At 35.8% G+C, this 21,581-nt stretch overlaps 1 protein-coding gene across 4 annotated transcripts; it reads left to right on the forward strand.

The window, feature by feature from the left end:
- Positions 1 to 2,826: 2,826 nt before the first annotated feature.
- LOC117228264 (peroxidasin homolog) lies at positions 2,827 to 19,050 on the forward strand. 4 transcript variants are annotated; one of them, XR_013034921.1, is made up of 12 exons: positions 2,828 to 3,189; positions 5,391 to 5,521; positions 5,598 to 5,799; positions 5,976 to 6,103; positions 6,699 to 6,840; positions 10,707 to 10,850; positions 10,980 to 11,135; positions 11,203 to 11,342; positions 11,483 to 11,645; positions 11,714 to 11,846; positions 11,921 to 11,986; positions 18,599 to 19,050. XR_013034921.1 is itself a non-coding variant. In XM_076526792.1 (11 exons), the coding sequence occupies exons 1-10, from the start codon at positions 3,129 to 3,131 to the stop codon at positions 11,839 to 11,841; spliced, it is 1,392 nt and encodes a 463-aa protein (XP_076382907.1). In that variant the 5' UTR covers positions 2,827 to 3,128; the 3' UTR covers positions 11,842 to 11,846; positions 11,921 to 14,073. The 4 variants fall into 4 exon arrangements, 2 of the variants coding, with proteins under 2 accessions (XP_076382907.1, XP_076382906.1); XR_013034920.1 differs by lacking the exon at positions 18,599 to 19,050 and adding an exon at positions 12,659 to 14,073; XM_076526792.1 differs by lacking the exon at positions 18,599 to 19,050 and having other exon boundaries at positions 2,827 to 3,189; positions 5,601 to 5,799; positions 11,921 to 14,073.
- The last annotated feature ends 2,531 nt before the right edge of the window (positions 19,051 to 21,581 follow it).

A 21,581-nucleotide genomic window follows, 5' to 3' on the forward strand; every position in this document is an offset into this window, starting at 1 on the left:
AATTTTAATAATTGTAGAAATGATCGCCGTTTCAAGATGTTCACAAATATGCTGGATTGTGTAGTCAAGAATCCTATGAGGCGAAAAGTACGAGTCGAATATCGCGCCACGTGTTTCAGATGGAGCATGAAAACGTAAGTACGCGAATGGATGCGCGAAAAGAGGGAGAACGCAAGCACGATAAAGTGAGACAAGCTACATTGATCATCGATGTGAATTGTTTTGCTTGTGGTGTGCTGACATCGTACTCTCTTGCTCACGCGCCACTTCCTCTCTTTGTCTAGAACCGTGACGACAGCACTGTTTAGCTGTGAAGCATCAACCAATCAGATTTCTCTACCTGCTTCATGCTTTTAAGCAGGTTGCTCCTACTTCGCTTACTATGATGATACACTACTGTAATAAGTCCTAAAATTCTCCCCAGAATACTACTAGCACATATGATTACGTATCAATTTGTGAAAAGAATACAGTTTCATGAAAACAAAAGTTTAGAGCATTCTATATCTTCACTATAGTATTGGTTAATATTTTCATTTTGAACAAAATTCGAGCAAATAAAGTCGCATTTAAAGTAAAATTTAAACTGACGATACTGACGCACGATCATTCTTCCACAAGAAGAAGGCATGGTCCATTCCTGACGCAGACCGCTGTCCCTCCTATAATCGCTGGCAATGGTCGATATTGGTCGAAGACAGTGACAAAGATCGATAACAATAGTAGCTGTCATTATTCCCTCTCATTCGGTCTCGCTACTACCCGTCGTTCACCTTTGTCACAGTCTTCAACCAATATCGACTACTGTCTGCGGTACGAAAACACCAACTCGAGGTTTCGACATTTTTTAATACTACTCCTGCCACTTACTATAATATGTACTTCTTTCTAACCAAAAAGTTGCACCCCATACGTGCTCGTTTATAACCATAATTAGCTACTGTTGGTAATACAGGTCGGTGAGATAGATACTTACAGTGGGTGTATAAAAGTATTCGTACACTATTCGAAGCAGAATAAGTTTTTTATAATTGGACAACGTGACCTTAATTTTTTTGGTATAATAGAAGGATTAGTTTATTAGGCAATGACTAAAAAATTATTTTTCAAAATTGCAACTTGTTGGCACAATAAAAGAATGAAAAAGTAACGTTTTTCGAACTTTTTTATCTGGGCCTATGACGAAAATTTAAAAAATGCATTTTGTAGATCTCTGTAATTTATATGCTTGTTGAAAATTTTATCGAAATCGGTTTACGTTGTTATGAGTTACAACAAATTAAAGATCGTAGAGATCGCAGTTTTATCACGATTTTGACCTAAAACTGTACGAAATCTGTAGTTTTTGAAATCCTTCAACGCCTGCGTCTCGACTCTGGTTTAACCGATTTCGATCAAATTTTTACAACGCATATAAGTTACCGAGACGTACAAAAAGGCATTTTTTAAAATTATCGTTATAGGCTCAGATAAAAAAGTTAAAAAACGAGGGTTTTTAATACTTTCTTTATATTCCAAGTAATGGCAAAATTAAAAGAAAGCTTTTTAGCCATCGTCTAATAGACCAGTCCCTCTGTCATTTGAAAAAATACGAGTCATTTAGTTCAGTTCTCAAGAAGTTATTGCATTTTAACAGGTGAGTGAACACTTTTGTGGTCCACTGTATATTATGCACATCTAATCTCACGTAATTTGAAGTTGCTACCAGTTGGTACGTAACTGTGAACAATAACAAATTTTTGTCATGCTTGAAAGTAATATTTTTCCTCCTTTTCTTGTAACGTTGTTTGAAGTGCTGTTACTTTTAATTGAGTTTTTATTTATGGCATTCGATCAGGTATTTCTACAAGAATGTTGACATATAACATCGTCCTTATTGAGTTTATGAATTGTGCGTACGCATGACGCGTAAGTGTCTCGTTGTCGCAATAAAATAATCTAGTCATAGTGCTTCATCTGTTGAGTATGGATGTTTCAGCTTTATTTAAAGTTAGTGCATTATCTCTTCAGTTTACATTCTTGATGTTTATTTAAAATTAGTTAGTGAGTAAACAGAAAACTATTTTATTTGAATTCTGAAGGATCTTCTATTTAAATAAGCATTTCAAATATTTTCTGTATCAAAATTACCTTTGCTCAGCAAGTATGATATCCAATGGACAAATATTGCCCATTTGTGCTCATCTTCAAGATATTCATAATATATAAGGATCGAGTAGTACTCGTCAACGCACTCCGAAAACAAGAGGTTTTAGATATTGGAATTAAAGATATGAAACACCGGCATATCACATTATACAACAGTAATCTTTTTCGTTTAATTGTACATGCTTGCCTTAACGTTTCACTCAGTATGCCAACAGAAGAAGAAGATAGAATGGCGAAAGAAACCAAAAGGAAACGATGGAAACGAATAAGAAAAAGATAGCAATGAGCAAAAAGGCAATATAAACGAAAACTCAAAACGCAAATGTGATACCCTCAACAGCTACATGTGACGGATGGAGATTCAGATAAATAGAAGCAATGAATAACATTAACGAGATCGTTACATTTTTTATATTCTAATTATATAATTATAGTTCAATATTGGAAAACTAATGATATTCGCAAAAAATAAGTTAAAAGCGATGCTTGTGTCAGTAGCGTCTGATTTTCCATTTTGAATTTTGCATTTTTCTTAGAATATTCAATATCAACAACCTCAAAACTATAAGAATGCCGATTTCCATAAAAATCTAATCAAGTTATAATTTAGAGCACAACTTCTAAGGAAAGCTATCACTGTGCGTCAAGCAGAAACAAAACTAACACCGCACTGAGAAAAGTAACTAGTTGCGGTCTGCTTCGAGTGGAGTGCGAAATAAAGATGAACGATGATTCAGATGACGTCGTCGTCGATAAGTTGTGGTTAAAGGATTATCAGGGTGGGGTCAGCTCCCTGAAAAAATTGCTATAATTTCATCGTTTAGTGACGCGCTCTTAGAAGTCGAGTGTACTCGTGCGATATTGTTCCATAGTACCTTGTCAGACATCTAAATACTTTAAGCTTAGTGATTAAACCGGTGATTACTGAGAGAGAGAGAGAGGCGAAGTAAAAGAAGCAACAAGAAGGAAATTACAGAAAAATGCAATACCGACAACGACGATTTCTCCTTGCCGTCGTTCTTATCTCGCACCTGTACGGAGGTAATTGCGGCTGTACCTGAGTGTGATTTTATATTTTTTTGTTCATCCAAACAACGATGCAGAAAGTTAAAGACTATATCCACGCACCTCCATGCATATAGCTTATCTGGATATAGAAGCACTCGTTTTTCCCTACCCTTTGTCGGCCGGCCGCTTCTTAGCGCAGCTTCTTCGTATGATCATCTTACTGTAACTATTCAACATGCAAGGACGCTTGTTGCACACTTGGGTGAACTAGAAAATTTTGATTAATAATAATTCATACGCACACAAGCATATAATGCTTCGGAAAGGTATTTTAATTCTATTTAAAATGGAGTAACTCTTTTGAAACTTGAAATGATCAAATAAAATGAAAGCATTATTGGTTGCTTTTAACCCCCTGCATTAAACGGACGAGTCGGGTTTGTGATGCAAATTTTATGAATCATCTATTAAATGAGAATGTTATTTATTTTTTAAGAAAATTTCAAAACACACAATCGTAGTGGGCACAACCAAAGTCAATCGAGCTTTGTGAACTTTAAGGAAAACTTATGATAGCATTTTTCACGGCTGGACGTCGCGGAAATTCTATAATAGAATAGCATGTTGCCTCAAGGATTTTTTACACACATAATAGGCATGTTCTGTGTAATAGGAGACATCACTTTATAATTCGACGAAGGTGAATCAACCGTAGATGGCGAATAAGTAGATAAATAGATAGGCTTTTGGAGTAAGCTTTTAGAATCATAATCTCGAATACGAATAAAATTGTTCAGTGGAAAGTTGCTTGGAAATGCGATGAAGTGAAAAAGTCGTATTTCTCCAATTTTCAAGTAGAAATGTTTGTTTCGCGTTTATGGTTATGAGGAAGCCATGAAATGTTTCGATTTGTAATAAAACTTTGCAGTTCGCTATGTAAAATGGTGTTGAGAGAAAAACGAACAACTGACACAGTGAAAAAAGTCTTTGCTGTTAATTCATTTCTATATGTACTTATTTTCCTCGTGAAACGAAGGAAAAGGAGGTAGGAGAGGTTGAGGAAAAGAAGGACTTCCTTAATACAAACACATGCCAACAACTGAGGGATTCCACACACATATTAAGGAAAAAGTGATATCTTCGATTTGTGATTTGGAAACTATACAGTAAACATTCCTGCAAGAAAACGACAAAATAATGATAGATAAAATGAAACTGGGGGATTATTAACTTTATCGTGAGAGTAGATTTAGAGTAGATTTTGAAATGTATAGCTCATTTAAAAACTTTGTTAAGTACAGAATTTCACAGTTTTACGTCCATATTAACTGAAAGCACTCGAAAACTTACGAAATATTTACAATTAGTTTCCGTTGAATGGTGAAACATTAGATTTTCAAACTAATCTTTGGATTTTCCTCTATCTTCATTCGGTGAAGGATGTCACGAATCACTTTCGCGGTTTTATGAGGACCCTGAAGTCGGATAACGAATAAAATATAAAAACTAACGAATAAAATTATATTCGACACTATCAAATAAAAATTTATCTAGATACAAAATTCGAATATAATTTTTATTCGATGTTATCGAATCAATATTTAATAAAATAAAAATTTATTCGAATCAAATTATATTCGAATAAGAATTCATTCGTACAGGAATTCATACGGAAAATAATTGATTCGAATAAAAATGATACAATATAAAGTGTTCTTTCAGAGTTTATCGATTTATTTCTTCCATATTATTTATCTGAATTATTCAAATAAAGAATTATGATGAATTATTCAAATAGAATCTTCAACTAAAATGAATGCATTTGGATAATTCGGAACAATCCGAATAATGTCCAACTCCGTCCCAGACACGGAATATCCGATAAATTGCATCACGTGGCTACGTTTACGCATAAATCGCTATGTGGGTTAAGATATTACGATCATTCACCTAACTTTCATTTAGTCTCATTGTTGGAATAATATATATATATATATAATAAAATATTATAATTATAATGTATATTAATTATAATATACATATATTATATATTATAATAATAATTATTATTATTACTGTTTAAACGTAGTATACTTTGCAATCTGTAAGTTTAGTTTAAATATACGAAGCAATTATTTAAGAAAGCTTATTTATTTATTCAGTTTCATAGATGCATTGTGGTAATTGATTACGTTTTGTCATTAATCGTATAGCTTTCCTTCTCTTGCTCCTAGATTCAACGGCTTTAAAACGAAATATGTCATCGACAATTGACCAGATTATTAGAAAAGAAGACAAACCGTCCAAGCGACTATGTTCCGTCATATCCGACTATTTCTTCATGTATCCTGTTACCGTAATTGATGTAAGTAATGAAATAATAAGGACATATTATAACCAATACAAAGTAAAGAAATATAACATAACACATGCTTTAATAGCAGTCTAGTATAGCCGTTCATTCACCACACACCAAAATAAAGAAAATCCAAGATGAAAATGGTACCTATTGGTACGACTACCTTCGATCGAACACAATCTATGAGGACGTTGGTTGGTATGGATGTTCATATAATACAATTGAAATTGCCACACGTAATTATGTCGACCTAGTAGTCAGCTGGATGTATGTTTATGCTGAGTGTGAGTGCATTTCAGATTTTTATTAAACTGCTAAAGATTATGCAAAAATTGCACAAAATCACAGAGCCGAAAGACTCCTTAAAGTATTATCATATCTACAGCCTAGTGGTTTTAATGTACAGAGATCGCTGTAAATCAGAACGCTGCAATTTAGTGGTTAAACTATCATGTTTCAGCTAAAACAGTTCGGTATGAGGAAGTACCGCTTTCTAAAACTTTAGAAGCACTTGAAGGCGAAAACTTTGTCATACCATGTAGACCAACGTCGCCGACAGCGTATGTCAGGCTTTCATGGTACAATCAAGTAAGTATTTGATTACTTAAAACATTTTCGAGCATGCAGTAATGTAACGTTGAAGTTACAAAATATGTCGAATGATTTATTAGAAACTTGCACACGTGGAATATCAGAAATATTTGCAAGAACGATATTTTACATGTCAGGAAAAATATTGGCATTCATTTGTACAGTCATGAAAAGATCAATTGTTCTTTGTTCTGTACGATTGCGTAGGTTCTGTGGAGTTGGATTTTACAGAAGCCACGGATTGTGATTGATTAGATGGAAACGATTATGATAGGCAATTTGGTTTGACTTGTATGAATGCCAATTAGAATGAAGAACCATTAAAGTATGAGTTTGAGCGAGAGTATCGAGTGTGCAGAATAGTGAAATTATTGAGAGAGGGAGAGAGAGAGAGAGAGAGAGAGAGAGAGAGAGAGAGAGAGAGACAGAGGGAGAGGGAGAGGGATTAATTCTATACCTGTTATCATAATTTTTATACATTTTACTGCAAATATAATTTCCTTAATTTTACCATGATCGATTCACAGGCTTCACGATTGATAGTACGTAAACTTAATGCACGAAATCTCATTTATTAAAATACATTGTGCAGGATCTCAAAGAACATGATTTACGATTTTCTTTCGATCCAAAATTTGGATTTACGCTGTACAAAGTCAAGCCGCATGACCGAGGTTTCTACAAATGCAAGATCGCTCCTGATCAAGAGGTTGCTTATCGTCTAATTGTGCAGGGTGAGTACACTTACTGAAAATGTCCATCTCATTCTTAAGCTATTTCAAGATTTCCATGTGACAGACACACCTTTTCCTTCATTTAGTAATCGCTTCAGGGTATCTTTTTAATATTTTACATTAACAAATTTTTAATATCAACAGATTTTAATAATTTAATAGTTTTATTGATCGTTGAATAAGATTATTATATTTTTGAACGTAATGACGATATCTCAATTTCTTCTCAAACGATTTCTATCACAAATCAAACAATAAACCGATTTTGTTTATGGTCCGTGATTGTTTTTTGGATCTCCACTTTCTCCACGGTATCGTCTTACGCCTTTTATGTTACAGTAGCTTTCCGTATAACGTGGTAATGCGTTACGCGTTGTACAAATTCGAGTTATAGGAAATGAAACCACACGAAAAGGTTCTTCTTATAATGCCAATTATATATTTTTTTATTTATTTATTTAAGGTCGCATCAGCTTATTTTGTCAATAACCAGTTTTTTCAATGTTTTGTCCATAATGACAGTTAGAAGTACTCACAGTTTTAAATCGCACAAAAATGGAAAATGGAACTTACGGGAGTTGAAAGTGCTCAAAGGATTGGTGAGTTGTTCTTCTGTCTTCGACATGGCAATCTTTGTCATAGTGATGCAGCTATTGTATGTTGCGCAGTTAGTTGTCCAAATCGTCAGACCCAGTGACTACGTCGAAGCTTCAGCTTGTAGGAAGTTGACACGTTCGTGGCGACGACTGATAGTGTAGAATCACTTCAATATGAAACCAAGTCACATTAAATTTGCCCGATCAAGTTTAGTGTGTAACAAGTTAGCGATCTACACGTCACAAGTGACCCGCCCCAAAGTTACAAATACAAAATTACATTTCGAATACCGATAATTATGATTACGTTAACAAGTATCCGGCTCGAAGTACCAATGTTTCGAGCTGGTTGTTAGTTCGCTGGTTCAAAAACACGCTCGTGTATTGAAATGGCCTGCGGTCAACGATGGCTTGCAGGAGCCGTGATAGATGGCTGTCAACAGTAGCCGGCAAGAGCCTGTGCGGAAGATTCGTCCCGAAGCGTCCGACTTCGTGTCTGTTGTGCTTCTTGTGCTTCTTGGTGGTTTTTGTGCTATGTCCTGATTGTTCTTGTGCATCTCTGATTTGTTTAATTTCTGATGTAGTTCTTGTAGCTCATCTTCCACGTCGACTTCTAATCGTTACCCATTGGAGTTTTTAGCACGATAGGAACTCCCACCAGCCAATACGGATTTTGTTGAAAATGCCGCCCATCAGGTAGTTAAAAACAGAAAGTTCGGGACCTCGGGTTTTTCCCAATTCTGCCGGTCTGTCCTGAGGTCCATGTGTACACTTCACGTTCCAAGGGATTTACGATGGCCAGGAGAAACTCCAGTGGTCCGACTTGGAGTTTTTCCTGTTCATGGTGAAGATGAGCGTAATTACCGAGACGGACCCTTGAGCTCAAAAAAATAGCTGCGAAGTCACGTCCGGTCATAAATAAAACTTTAGGGTTCTAAACACTTAGAATTCTAAACATATAAATAAACCACATAACCAATTAGACATGACATAACCACAAAGATAACCAATTTGGCTTAATTGGTTCCTAATACTGCGGTCTATAAGATGAGGGTACAATTCTCGCATCATTTTTGCTAGTAGTAGTGTGTTCTCTACGTAGTCTCTAGATTTATCTAAGATGCTTTTAAAATTGGTGAAAGAAATAGGATACTGGTCTTGTAGTTCTAACATTTTGCTTTTAATTGGGTCTAGGTATTGGTCAATGATTTCCTTTACTACTGAATGATTAGCTGTTTTTTTGGGTAGGCTGTTTAAATCGTTTTCTTTACTTACATTGTTTTCCGTTGAGAATAGGTAATGCTTGATTCAGACCCAGTAGGGGTCAGAGAGTGATTCTGTCGTTTAGTTCCTAACGTATTGTGTTCCGTAAAGGGATTTGTGAAATTCGGCAGACTTCGAAGGAATGTATCCGTTTCTTGTGTATTTATGATTGTGTAACCGGTGGCAATATTTCTATAGACACTAGGTGTTGCTACTTCTTGTATGTTGGTTGTCTAGAACGGTCTCTTCCCGTACCGATGTGTCGTGAACTATAGGGTACTGCCTTGCGAGGTGGCCTTCCTTCTTGCACACAAAGCAGATCGGAGAGTTTGACGAGATGAAAATCCAATAATTGTTTTGTCGTAATCCATTTGTACAAAATGTGGTAGGTTTTTTAGGTCATCTTGATGGACAGAAATCTGATGTCTGAAGCTCATAATATATGAGAATTTAGATTCGTTGCTTCCGGCTTTGATGAAAGGAATGCTGGACTCTAGTTTAATTTCGAGCCCTTTGAAGATATTTTCTATCTTTCCGTGGGGTATAATCGGACAAACATTGGAGAGGATTATCCGTTTGGCTTTGGATATTAGAGATTCAATTTGTACGTTGGTATTTCCAAGAGTTATATACTTTGCTTTTTTCTACCAACTCGTCGGCTTTTCCTTAGTTGCTAGGTATGTACAGATCCTGTTGTTGGATAATCTTGATATGAATCTTATATTTGCGGGGTTGGTCAATTTTATTAATTTCTTTATATAATCGTTAATGCTATACCCATCGACTGCATCTAAAATTATGACCTAGTTTTTCTTCGGAAAATATTGTTTCTTGGTCCAATATTTATAATAATATATATAATAATCCACACAATAGGCCATTTTATTATTGTTTTTGAGGGTTTGATTATCGTTCATTGTAACACTTTTATCTCTGCTGTACTCAGAAGAGTTTAATAATTTTGGAGACACTTTGGTCGATTTCGCACTATCTGATACGTATCAAACTGCCTACGTGTCGCTCACGTACCGCCCAAGACTCACGAACCGTTCTCGCGCTGTTTACAAATACTTTTATACTCGAGCACGGTTTGGAGCGAACTCGCCAATTATATTGTTATCGTGTATAAATGATATATCTTCTTCCACATAAATTCATCGAAAGAAAAAATTTAAGGAGATTGTTCTATGGTTACAATTGATTAAACAAATCGGAAAGTCAGTTTCATACCGTGGACCTTTTAATCATTGTCTGAATCGTTCAAAATTATGTTTTCAATATTCTCGTTCTAGTGTAATTAGCCGTTTATTTTGACATATTTCGATTTTATTACATACCGCGGTGGGTGATAAATTATGATGTATAAAAACGGTGATCACAAAATTTTTGCGTTCAAGAAATCCGTGTTGTAGAAACTAGTATTACAGTCTGCTGTGTGTAGAGATAGAGATTGTGGAGACAGAGGTAAAGTGTTGAAAACTATATTCAAACCATTTTTCGTGATTTAGTGCAAGAGTGTTGACTTTTAACATATTCTTGAATTGGAGATTTTTTTCGACACAAAGATGGATAACTGAAATATCAAATTTAAAAGATAATGGAAGTACTTATGAATGCTGTCGCATTATTTTTATCTTAGCAAAATCATTGGAGAAAGAAAGTTACTTGGCTCTTGATTCTTACAATTTATACAGATTATTTAAGAATATTCTTGAAGGAATTAATTTATACATAAAAATCATTGAGAGAGATAAAGCAGCATATGTTTTCAGCTTTCGAAAATTTTTATTTTTCAGGGAGATCCATAGTTCTTACTTAAACTAAATACATACTATGTATTCGAAAGAACATCGATCATGATTTCACTTGGATTCCACTGCAAAATGTATCAATATTTATATATGTTTTATTAACGTCATTCACCAGTTCGAGTAGAATTCGACTCATGGACATTTCCCTACGATCACTTTTTCTTCAAATGCTACATTGTGCTTGAAAATATTTTAGATGTAGTCGGGGAATTCGGTGTCTTTTCCACGCAGGATACAGTCGTAGAAGGCGACGAATGGGAGCTGATCTGTGCTGCTTCGATTTACAATTATTCGGACATCTTCGATTGGAGCAACGAGAAGGGTCCGATTGTACAATCTGGTAACTCTATTTTTGATATTAGCACTAAGAACGTATTATAAAATTTGTTTCTTTAAAATTGATCTTAAAAACAAGTAAAGTTCAACGATAAATTGAAAAGAACCGAAAGTAATTAGTTGAAAATTTTAGACCGAATCTCTATCGATCGAGAGAAGACTGAATTCGCCTATAGATCAATTTTGAAAATACACGACGTGAAAATGAACGACTCGCAGCAATATAATTGTGCAGGAAAAACCGCCAAAAATATGTCTCGGTCTATTGATTATCGTTTGGAAGTGAAAGGTAATTAGAAATGTAAATACCTGAAAATTGAATTATGAATTATTCCATAATATCATCTTTGATTTAGCTGCCCGAGCGCCTATTATTACTGATACGAATTTGAAAAACGACGATATAATCATTGACGTTAACACAGAAGATAGCAAGAAAGTGAATCTTAAGTGCTTCGCGGTTGGTGTGCCTAAACCGAGCATCACTTGGTTCAAGGTAGGCGATTAGTTTGAAGTAAGTTCATTAATTTCTAAATCGGGTCAATACTTCGCTGTTTATATTTCATTTAATATTTAACTATTTCACTACATGATGATCTCGATGCAAGCTATTGAAAATCGACATACTTTACACAGGACGGTAGGCAATTGGTAGCTGATAATGAAAGGTACAGGTTTTTCAATAACTTCCAAATACTTGAAATAGAAGATCCAGTGAAACTCGACAGCGGCCAGTACGTGTGCCGAGTGCAAAATCGTATTGCAAATGTAGAAGTTTATCGACAGATAACAATAAAAGGTAATTTCATAAATTGAGAAGTATTGAGATATGTTGTAACTATTTGACTTTAAATCTCTTTTAATTAGAAGAGAAACGAGTACCTGTAGGTCTGATCATTTTACTCATCATATTAGCTATAATTGCTCGACAATTGTGCTTTTCAATATCTCGCTACATTTGTCGTGGTTCATTATGCGATCAAAGATCCCCATAAAAAGGGTAAGTTCAGTTTGTCGTATTACGCGGTGCCATTTGATTCCAGAACAATTTCACCAATTTATATGACCTTACAGATAATGAGAAAGATCTCCTCCCTTACAATAACAAATGGGAATTTCAAAGTGAAAAATTGGAATTAGGTAAGCATCGATTAAAAAAATTTTGTTTACATTTTCCGTTCGAAGAATGTTCATTCGATTGCTCAGTACAGTAAATTCTCCCCAAACGTCCTTTTACTATTAAATAAATATGGACAATTTGGGAAGAACAGATACGAATATTCGAGATTGCACCTATAAATACGAGTCGCAAGGTTTGAATAATCGTATCGCCTCTTCTTAAATTGTCCATTTTTGTTTGCAAGCTGAGGGACAATTGGGGAGAATTTACTGCATACGGAAAGTTCTCAAACCCTACAATGTTCAAAGTAAATCGAAATTCGTTCGATCAAATTGGTCTGTTGCATCTGCTTTACTTAACCCCTTAACATACCATTTTCTTCGCAGTTACTGCGATTGGAAATTATTTGATTGCAATAATTTCTTAGAAAGAAAAGAAAATTGACGCTCATGAATTTATGTGTGTGTGTGTGTGTGTGTGTGTGTGTGTGTGTGTGTGTGTGTGTGTGTGTGTGTGTGTGTGTGACGCTGAATTTACTTGAATGCTTAAATATTGATGACAAGAGATTAGAATTTGATTCCAATTTTAAAGGACAGAATAACTTTCTATATTCAACAAATTGTTACTAGAAATGTTCATGACTCGTCAAAGTACGACTAGGAGTTAAATATTGTAAGTGCATGTCGTAATAGGCGAAGTTGGCGCACGCTTGTAATGTTCCGTCAGAGATCAATAGAGAGACCGGCAACACTCGGATTTTACTGGTTCGCTGTGACACGACGGAACTCGTCAAAAAGCATACAGTGGGCATCGTATTTCAGAAGAATTTAAGAACCTTTTCCAGCGTTGGAAGGAGATTCAACATTCAGAAAAAGAATTCTAACTGCAAAAGAAGATTACCTTCGAATTTTCCTTCTCGGCTCGGGTGGAGCCCTACTGGCTGTTCGAAAATTCATTTACGCGCACAGTTTTTATAATGCTTTCTATGATGGAGTCACTTTTTTCAACTTACTCGCAAATTGAAAAATGGAACTTTATTAATTACGAACAAATGTCACTTATAATTGCTGTATTATGTAACAGCTTATCCAATGACGAAAATCAAAACTTGAATTGTAAAAATCGAGTAATTAGAGGATGAGAAAGGTACATATTATTCACTATTAAATGTTTGTTTTCTTAGGAATCATTTGGCGACACCTGCGAAAGTCTTATGTTGGATATCGGGCGAATTGAATAAAACACTGTTGTACATTATACTAGTGGTATTATACGGCGCGTAGACTGTATTTAAGGTCTCAGTTCTGAGAGGCCTGTGCTCATTAGATTTTGGATTTGGGAGTGATCTCATCTTGAGTTTGTACCTTGCGAGAGAGAGAGAAAGAGAGAGAGAGAGCGAGAGAGAGAGAGAGCGAGAGATATATGACTACCCTGCTGAATAGAGTTGGAGTCTAAAAAGTTGACTCAATGTGGACAGTGAGACATCCCTTGATCATTATCAACCAACACCGTCCCTCTTTAGTCTACGCATTCTATTTGTGAATTATATATTTGTCTTAATTAACATGGGCATTATTTAAAATTAATTAAGCCAAAAAGCAAATGTTCTTAATATTACTAGGTATAATGATGATAGCGATTAAATATATGTTCATGTATACATTCTTAGATCTATTTTATAAAGCAGTTGTGCTTTTCCGACATTTATTATTGCTTCGTACATTGTATCGACAAGCACTAATCAATGATCGATTCGATGTTGGTAGTGTTTTCTATGGATGTCAAATGGAGTTTATGTTCTGCTACGGCTTTCGTTCATAACTATTTCGTTGGAATTTTCTCTATGCTTGGCGTGATTACGAGCATCGAAACTGTAGTTGACGAAATTTTTAATTATTAATGGTACGATTTTCTCAGTAGTGAGACTTCTGGTGCAGCAACAAAGTCATCTCAATAGTTTCGATGCCATCATCCTAGTCAGTGACAGCAGTCTGCGCAGAAAATAGCGAATAGAACAGCTTCTACCACGCACAGTGCTATCGTGTACCAATTCGTCTGTGTGACAATAAATTGGCTGTTCCAATTGATGTGTCAGCAACTCGTCGAATTTGTTGAGTTTCTTATTTGTGAATTTTAAATCGTTCTGGTCGATGTTAGTTAGTTTTATTGTATTCAGTGACCTTAAGGAGATACGAAGAATATAGTTAGTAACTTTTATACAACAATCGTCGTCTATTATGTTAATTGAAGGAACAGAATTCGCGATGTTTCTGTTAACATGACTCGTCGGTTCCAGTGAACAATTACAGTAAATTCTCCCTAATTTTCCTTCAGCTTGTAAACAAAAATGGACGACTTGGGTAGAGGAGATACGATTATTCGAGCCTCGCGGTTTATTTTTATAGTTGCCTATTATCAACAATTATAAAAACGAGGTGCAAAGTTCGAATAATCGTATCTCCAGTTCCCTAATTGTCCATTTTGTTTACAATCTGAAGGAAAATTGGGACGAATTTACTGTAATATGTAATTGTAGCATGCCTGTTTGATGTGGTACTATATCTTTCATAGTGGTTTTACCTTCGCCACAGATTTTTGTGAGAGTAATTGATGCTCACAGAGGACATAGAGCCATTGATCATTCCCGGTACATATATTTACGTTTTCCTGTCGGCATTGTTGGGTTTTGTGGACCAATCTTGAAGTATAGCAACCATGTGAGATGGTTGGTCCATCTTGCAGGTAGAGTCCTGATTAGTCCTTGTGATATGTATGTCGGTGCATACGTGAAGCCAGACTCCCGTATCTTGCCTGATGTGTCACCATGGAATATGACCCCAGATAGCCCTAATCCCATACTCTATCGCGTATATAAAAGGCCACAAAAAAACCCAATAAAGTAGTTCTGGATTCAGTGTCAACCTAGTTGTATCTACATTATTTCATACTTCCCGACCTCCGTCAGTATCGCCGTCATTCTGCGCATTATTTTGTACTTGTATTCTCTGCGGAAAATACTTTACGTCTATTCGGAAATCTGTCCCGTGACACATACGTGCGTTCCTTCCAGATACTCGTTATAATTCGTTAATTCCGACAAGAGAGAAAAGGAAGATTTAGATTATGACAGAAGAAGATACGGATTTCGTGGAGTGATGAAAGAAAAAATGGAAGTATTTTTATGTTGCATCGGTAAAGGAATTAAGTGGTAAAACTCAAAGGTTGTTCTCTTTACGAGTGGCAGTTATACAATGAATATTATAAGACCGTTTAGCATGAGACTTTGGAGTTTATTTTTTTATATATTTTTGGTAGATTTTTGTAATTGGGTTCAATTTCTAGTTTCAGTTTTATGTAGTGTTTTATGTAGTTCTTGAGAGTTAAATGGTAACGTTCGAGCTTTGTCTTAAGAAGATTGGTTAAGTTTTTAATTAAATTTGACATAAAATCTGAGCTCTAATCCTGAAGAAATGATTTTATGATTCCAAATTGCATAAATAATTTAATTAGATTTTTAGCTACTCTTTAGCGAAACAATATTTAGTTAATTCGTTTTGTGCAGTGAGAATAAATCTGTCTCCCGTTTCTGTTAAAGAAAATGGCCCCAGAATGTTGATGGCAAATTTATCAAATTGGTGATCGGACGTACTCGTAAACTCTATAGGTTGTTTAGGCGATTTGAAAATTGTTTTATTAATCCGACACGAATGACATGATTTTATATAATTTCTAATATCTGTCTTTATTGTGATCCAATGATATCGTTTCTTAATTTTCTTATATGTTTTGTTAGATCCGAGATGTCGTGATTTTCTTGAAAATTCGTGTATTTCGTCTTATGACTTCTGTGTTATCTTATTATGAAATGTTTTTATAACGTTCCTAGTGAAAATGTGTTTTAACATTTCATATAATAAATGCCGTTTCAAATCGCTACATTTTTTAGTATAAATAAACTCAAAATTATCATTGTGAATTTTAGAATGTAACGACCGAAAAGGTTTAAACAAGTATTTGTATTCTATTTTGTCAAAATGTACATTAAAGGGTGTTCCGTCCTTCCACGGAATTTCGGGCCGCATCGGCTCAGCTTTCTCTGGGACGAATTCCCTTTTCCTTCCACCCCCCCCCCCAAAAGAAGAAAAAACATTTATTGACGGGAAAACTCCGACTCAACGAGGCGAGTTGCCCGTCCGTCAACGAGCGACGTGCCATTGACAAAAGGTAGCGTCCGTTAGGTTTCTAAGGTCGTAGATGCCATAACTTTCCTTCCGGCAATGAAACCATTTAGACCCTTTAAACAAGGTACGCCTTCATAGGCAGCATTTTTTATGACGGGCTAGTACGCATCGCTTCGGTCGCCGTCCAGGGTTTTTTGCTACCTGCGGTACTGCGTGCTCCGTCATCTCCTCCATCGCATCAATGTCCACTCAACTTCCAGTATTCGATCCACGAACCAGTATATAAGCTCAAACCCGATGCAAAGGCCAGTCTTCACTCGATAGTCAGCATCACCTTAGTCTTCAAGCAGTCGTCAGTTTCAGTTCATAACATCAATCGTGATCATTCTTGTTTAGTGACACATTCTAAACCAAATATTTGTCCCTTTCTAATCAAACGGACAAAAATATTGCTCCACTCCGTCGCGCAGCGGACTCGGCTTTACAACCCGAAGGATAATTAATATCGCGGAGTGGCAATATCGGGTGTGAATACGACGCACCCAAACAAAGGGGAACATTAGACATGCTGGTTTTTTCGCGTTTTTTAAACAGCTTGCATCGTGTAGTGTTGGTTTTAGATCAGTTCCATCGAAGTTTGATTGTATATATTCGGAATGCTGATTGATCTCATCTAGATCTAAGAACGAAACTAATATAATAGGTTCGCGGATTTCTGCTAAGATTTGATTCTCATTTGGAAATTGTATCTCATCGCGTAGTGTATAGTAATATTTTATAAAATAGTTCTACTATATGGATTAATGAGTTGTGTCTATTTACTGTAAAAAGTCGTGGAAGATCGTCTGCATTTGTATTTGCGCACCCAGTTTTTTATACTTAATCTCATAATCGTATTCCTCTAATCGTAATCGCCACTTTACTAATCTTGAACATAGATTTTTACAATTAAATTACCACTGAAGACGTCGATAGTCCGTATAAATTAAGAATGTTCTACCGTACAGATATGGACGAAAGTGTTCAACAGAATTTGTAATTGCTAAAAGTTCCTTTTCCGTTGTAGATGAATTGCATTCTGAGTCATTTAAAATGCGAGAATAGTATGCGATAGGAAGGTCTCGATCGTCCACTTTTTGCGAAAGTACTGCTCCGATGCCTACATCTGGGGCATTTGTAGTTTCCAAAATCTGAATATTATAGTATTTATTAATATCTGTTTCAGGGTAAGAAACGCGTATTCCTGTGATTCTCTCCATTCGAAAAGTACATCTGTCTTTAATAATAATTGTGTTAACGATTTAGCTATCGTTGACAAATTTTCTGTAATAACCTACTATTCCTAAGAACATTTTTATTCCTTTATCAGAAATAATGTGCCCTAAATATTCACAGGATTTGTTTAGATATTCGCATTTGTTCGATTGAAGTTTCAGATTGTGTTTTCTTAGTCTTGGAAATACGTTTTTAAATTTTCGGTTACGGTCATCTAACATGGCTCTGTACAAAACTGTATCGTCTAAGTAGACGAAACATTGTGTTATTTAAATCTATCGATACATTATTCATCATTCTCTGGAAACAGGATGGTGCATTCTCCAGACCGAATGGCATTCGAGTAAACTCATAGTGTCACAATAGACACTATGCGTAGAAAATGCGTAGAAAATGCGATTTTAGAACTATCTTTGGGATTTGGTGAAATTCACTAGCTAAATATAGGGTTGTTAAATATTGACTGTGACCTAATTGGTCTAAGGTGGCTTCGATATTCGGAAGAGGGTACGCGTCACCCATTGCTTTTTAATTTAATTTCCGGTAATCGATCACGAATGTGCTTCACGTACTTCATGTACGTTTTCCGGTGACGTCGACCTTCTTCGGAACAACCCACAAGAGGTTAGACTATTGGCTAGTTGACGGTTTAATAGTACCATATTCTAACATTTTCTCAATGTTTCCCAGTTTTCCAACTTCTGATTTGTGAATTTGAGGGTAACGATAATTTTTAGCATGAGTCGGTATTTCATTCACCGTTGGGATTGTGTGAGATGTCGCGGTAGTATGTGTAAGCAAATCAGAAGGCAAGTGAAGTATGTAATTGAATTTTGAACAAATTTCTTTAATTGTGTCGCGTTCTTCAGTGTTTAAGTGATTTAAACGTAACTTGCCATGCAATACCAGTAAACGATTTGGTTTTTCATTGTTTTCTCGATCTTCGGCGAGGCTATAGATATCCAGAAACAGGTTCGATAAGAACTTCAAGAATTGAAATTTCGAGTGATTGTACGGACGTGTTTAATATGGTTACTAGACCCCGTTTGTTGGTATCAACTTTAATAGTTACATTTGGAATTAAAAGGGAATTATCTGAATTTAGACTTTGCTTAGATATGATACCTTCTTGAAGATTTAATGGATTTACGATCCTTATGGGTATTTTTGTTTTAGATCGTGCTACAGATATTGAAGAGTTAAGGTGTAGCGGCATACGGCCGGCGACCGTAATAACCATAAAAATGTCCACTTGCAGACAAACGTCCTTGACGTTTGCAAGCACCGGAAACTCCATTGTTTCTTTATTTTTTATCACTGCCACATGTACTGCAGGCCTAGCCGCGGAGAAAGTCGCCGGCCACGTATCGCTATCCGGCCGAACGGCCAGCGCGCCCCTACAGCGAGGGTTGGATGATGGCTGTCTCCCCCGCCAAACTAAACGGGGGTAAAAGAAGACAGCAAGTCTCCCAAAAAGGCGTGGCATAATACGTGGGAAATAATATAAATAACGGAGTCAAGAAACTGCGCGACCTTCCCGTCTAACTATTCCGCCAAGCTTCTTCTTGTAACTATCCGCACCACACGTCATACATGTACCTCACTGAATAAAGTCCAGTGGAGTTTCACCCTGTGTCCTTCTGTTGTAACCCCGAACAACACGTTACAAAGGAAATCTTGGGCATTGCAAAAATTTGGAGTTTCAGGATCGACAATTGCGTTATTTGAAGCTCATCCATATCTGAGTGACAGCTATGTTTCTGCAGTCTTCGTTCAATTAAAGCAGGATTTTGGAGGTAATTTATAGTGATTTTATTTCTAACACAACTATGACGAGTATGGACAATATAGGATGACAATAAAGTATAAAGTAAACACAAACATATTAAAAATATACTTATATTAATAATAAAATAAAATAATAGAATATACTTATACTTTTTTTTCTTTTTTTTTTTTTTTTTTTTTTTTTTTTTTTTTTTAACGTGGGGGAAATCTGCAGGTCAGACACCCCCGCTCCGCCCGAAGGGCGGAGGGGTGGTAGTGCGGGGTTCGACCCGCTAAAACCCCCACGGCGGCCTAGGGCGCTGGCGATTAACGGGGGAGCCACGGGAACTCTTCAAGAACACGACCGCAGCTCCCCCTCGCCTGGCCGGCCACCAGGATGGAGCGGTGGCCGGCCGCGTCCCGGGGGGAGATTAATCCTCCTCCCCATGAATCATCTTGATTCGGCGGTGCGGGGGACCGCACCCCACACCGCCTCTTCACGACGGCCGCACCAGCGGCCGTCGGGGGCGACGGTTTTGTCGCCCCCAAGAATATACTTATACTAACAAATTATAAATACTTATATTTAAATTTGTTTTTATAATATTATAGCATTTTATTAATTATTATTTATTAGTTACGCAATTCGTTAAAACATTGTAAACATAATTGGGGTGACTCTAGACACTCAGGATAATACGTTATAGTCTTTTTTAAATTGTTTTTTTGCTTCGTGGCGCCGGGAGAAACTATCGATTCACGCTGGGCGTTCAATATGTTAATAATATTCTGTGAAGCGAGTGAACTTGTGGGAATCTCTCGAAGACTTTGTCCGTTATAATTGTGCGATCTTCGATTGGCGGAAGTATTAGGATTTTGCTGCAAATTGATTCTAAAATTGGAGTTTTGCGTGGAATTTGAATAGTATCGAGAATTATTACATTCCCGTTTTTTACACTCTTCTATAACGTGCTCAAATCGTTCGCAATAAGAACATTGTTTAAATTCGTTTAGGTTCGTTCTATCAATTTTGGTATAATGAATGGGTTTATTACTTGCTACGATTTTTAAAACATTTGTTTGTACTGTGATTCGTCCTATAAATTTACAAATTTTACATTGTCGTATATCACTCTGATTGTATTCCATACTTAAAGAATTCCTTTCTATTATAGCTGCGGTGAATGCATTATTAATATTTTTAAAGTCGCGGTATCTCAGCATTTGGGAGATCTGAGGATGAGAATGATATATGAAACAATTGAATATCATCATTTCGTTTATCATGGCTAAACGTCATTCTTAGTATTCGCGGTTGAAGTTCTTCTAATCATTAGTGAAATTCTGAAACGCTTTCACATTACGATTTTGTTGTATTGAATTTTACTCTTCCATGAATTAATCTAGGGATTTTTTGTCTTCATAAAGATTTAGTAGTAATTCGGATATTTCTTCCCAAGTTGTGAGATTACAATGGATATTGACTTCATCTCGAGCTTTGCCTACGATTTTATTTTTTACGAACAATAAAAGAACTTGTTTTTGCGAATCATTAGCCAACTTGAATACCGTACTTACGTTTTTGATGTACGACCGTAATTTCGATCTGTCGCCATCGCGCGAATTCGATAGTCAATAATCTTATTAGGAGATCAAGACATATGTTTAAAGAGTTTGTGTTGACATCGTTATTGGACAATTTTTCTTGGAACGGATAACCTATTGTCAAGAATTTAAAAAAAAAACACAATGCGAACAGTTCTGTCAGACAGAACGAGTGGAATACCTCTCTTCCCATCATACCATAACGGCGGATTTTTTATCGGGCAAAGCACGGTACATACTTCAAGGTTGTCAACATCGAGGTTGTCAACACTAGATTATTAGATTGGCATCAACAAGGATTTTTTCATAAATGCAAGTTTAATACAAATCTACTTTGTCATAATAAGTTTCGTAGTATGTAGTAGGTTGGTAAACAGTGTCCCTTTTTAAAGGGACACTTAGAAACAAAATGGTCTATTCTTAATTTATTGTAATTGGTGTATACTAAACTTATTATTCCAAAACTTACTGTGAAGAAGAAGGTTTGTATTCAATTTGCATCTAGTAACATTATCACTTCACATTGAATATCCTTAGATACTGAAAGTTGATTCTCTGTCGAATGAATTTGCTTTTGGACACACATTAGTTGGACATTTTATAATCTCCTCGCTGAGTACTATAAATCTTTAAAGTTTTGAATCACTTTTATTTAAATCCTTATATAACAATCAGTGATATTTTCGTAGAATCTTTTTAGAAGTGTTTTTAAAATATTTAGAAAATATTGTGAAATAAAATGTATAAAGAAAATAATTTTGGCACAATTGTTATTTCATTAATATGT

This window comes from Megalopta genalis, chromosome 16 (genome assembly GCF_051020955.1).
Source record: "Megalopta genalis isolate 19385.01 chromosome 16, iyMegGena1_principal, whole genome shotgun sequence".
Lineage (NCBI taxonomy): Eukaryota > Metazoa > Arthropoda > Insecta > Hymenoptera > Halictidae > Megalopta > Megalopta genalis.

Coding starts and splice junctions, on each gene's coding strand:
- LOC117228264 (XM_076526791.1), top strand. CDS start 3,129: ATGCAATACCGACAACGACGATTTCTCCTTGCCGTCGTTCTTATCTCG. Junction 3,190..5,390: donor TATCTCGCACCTGTACGGAG/GTAATTGCGGCT, acceptor TCTTGCTCCTAG/ATTCAACGGCTTTAAAACGA. Junction 11,343..11,482: donor CGAGCATCACTTGGTTCAAG/GTAGGCGATTAG, acceptor TACTTTACACAG/GACGGTAGGCAATTGGTAGC.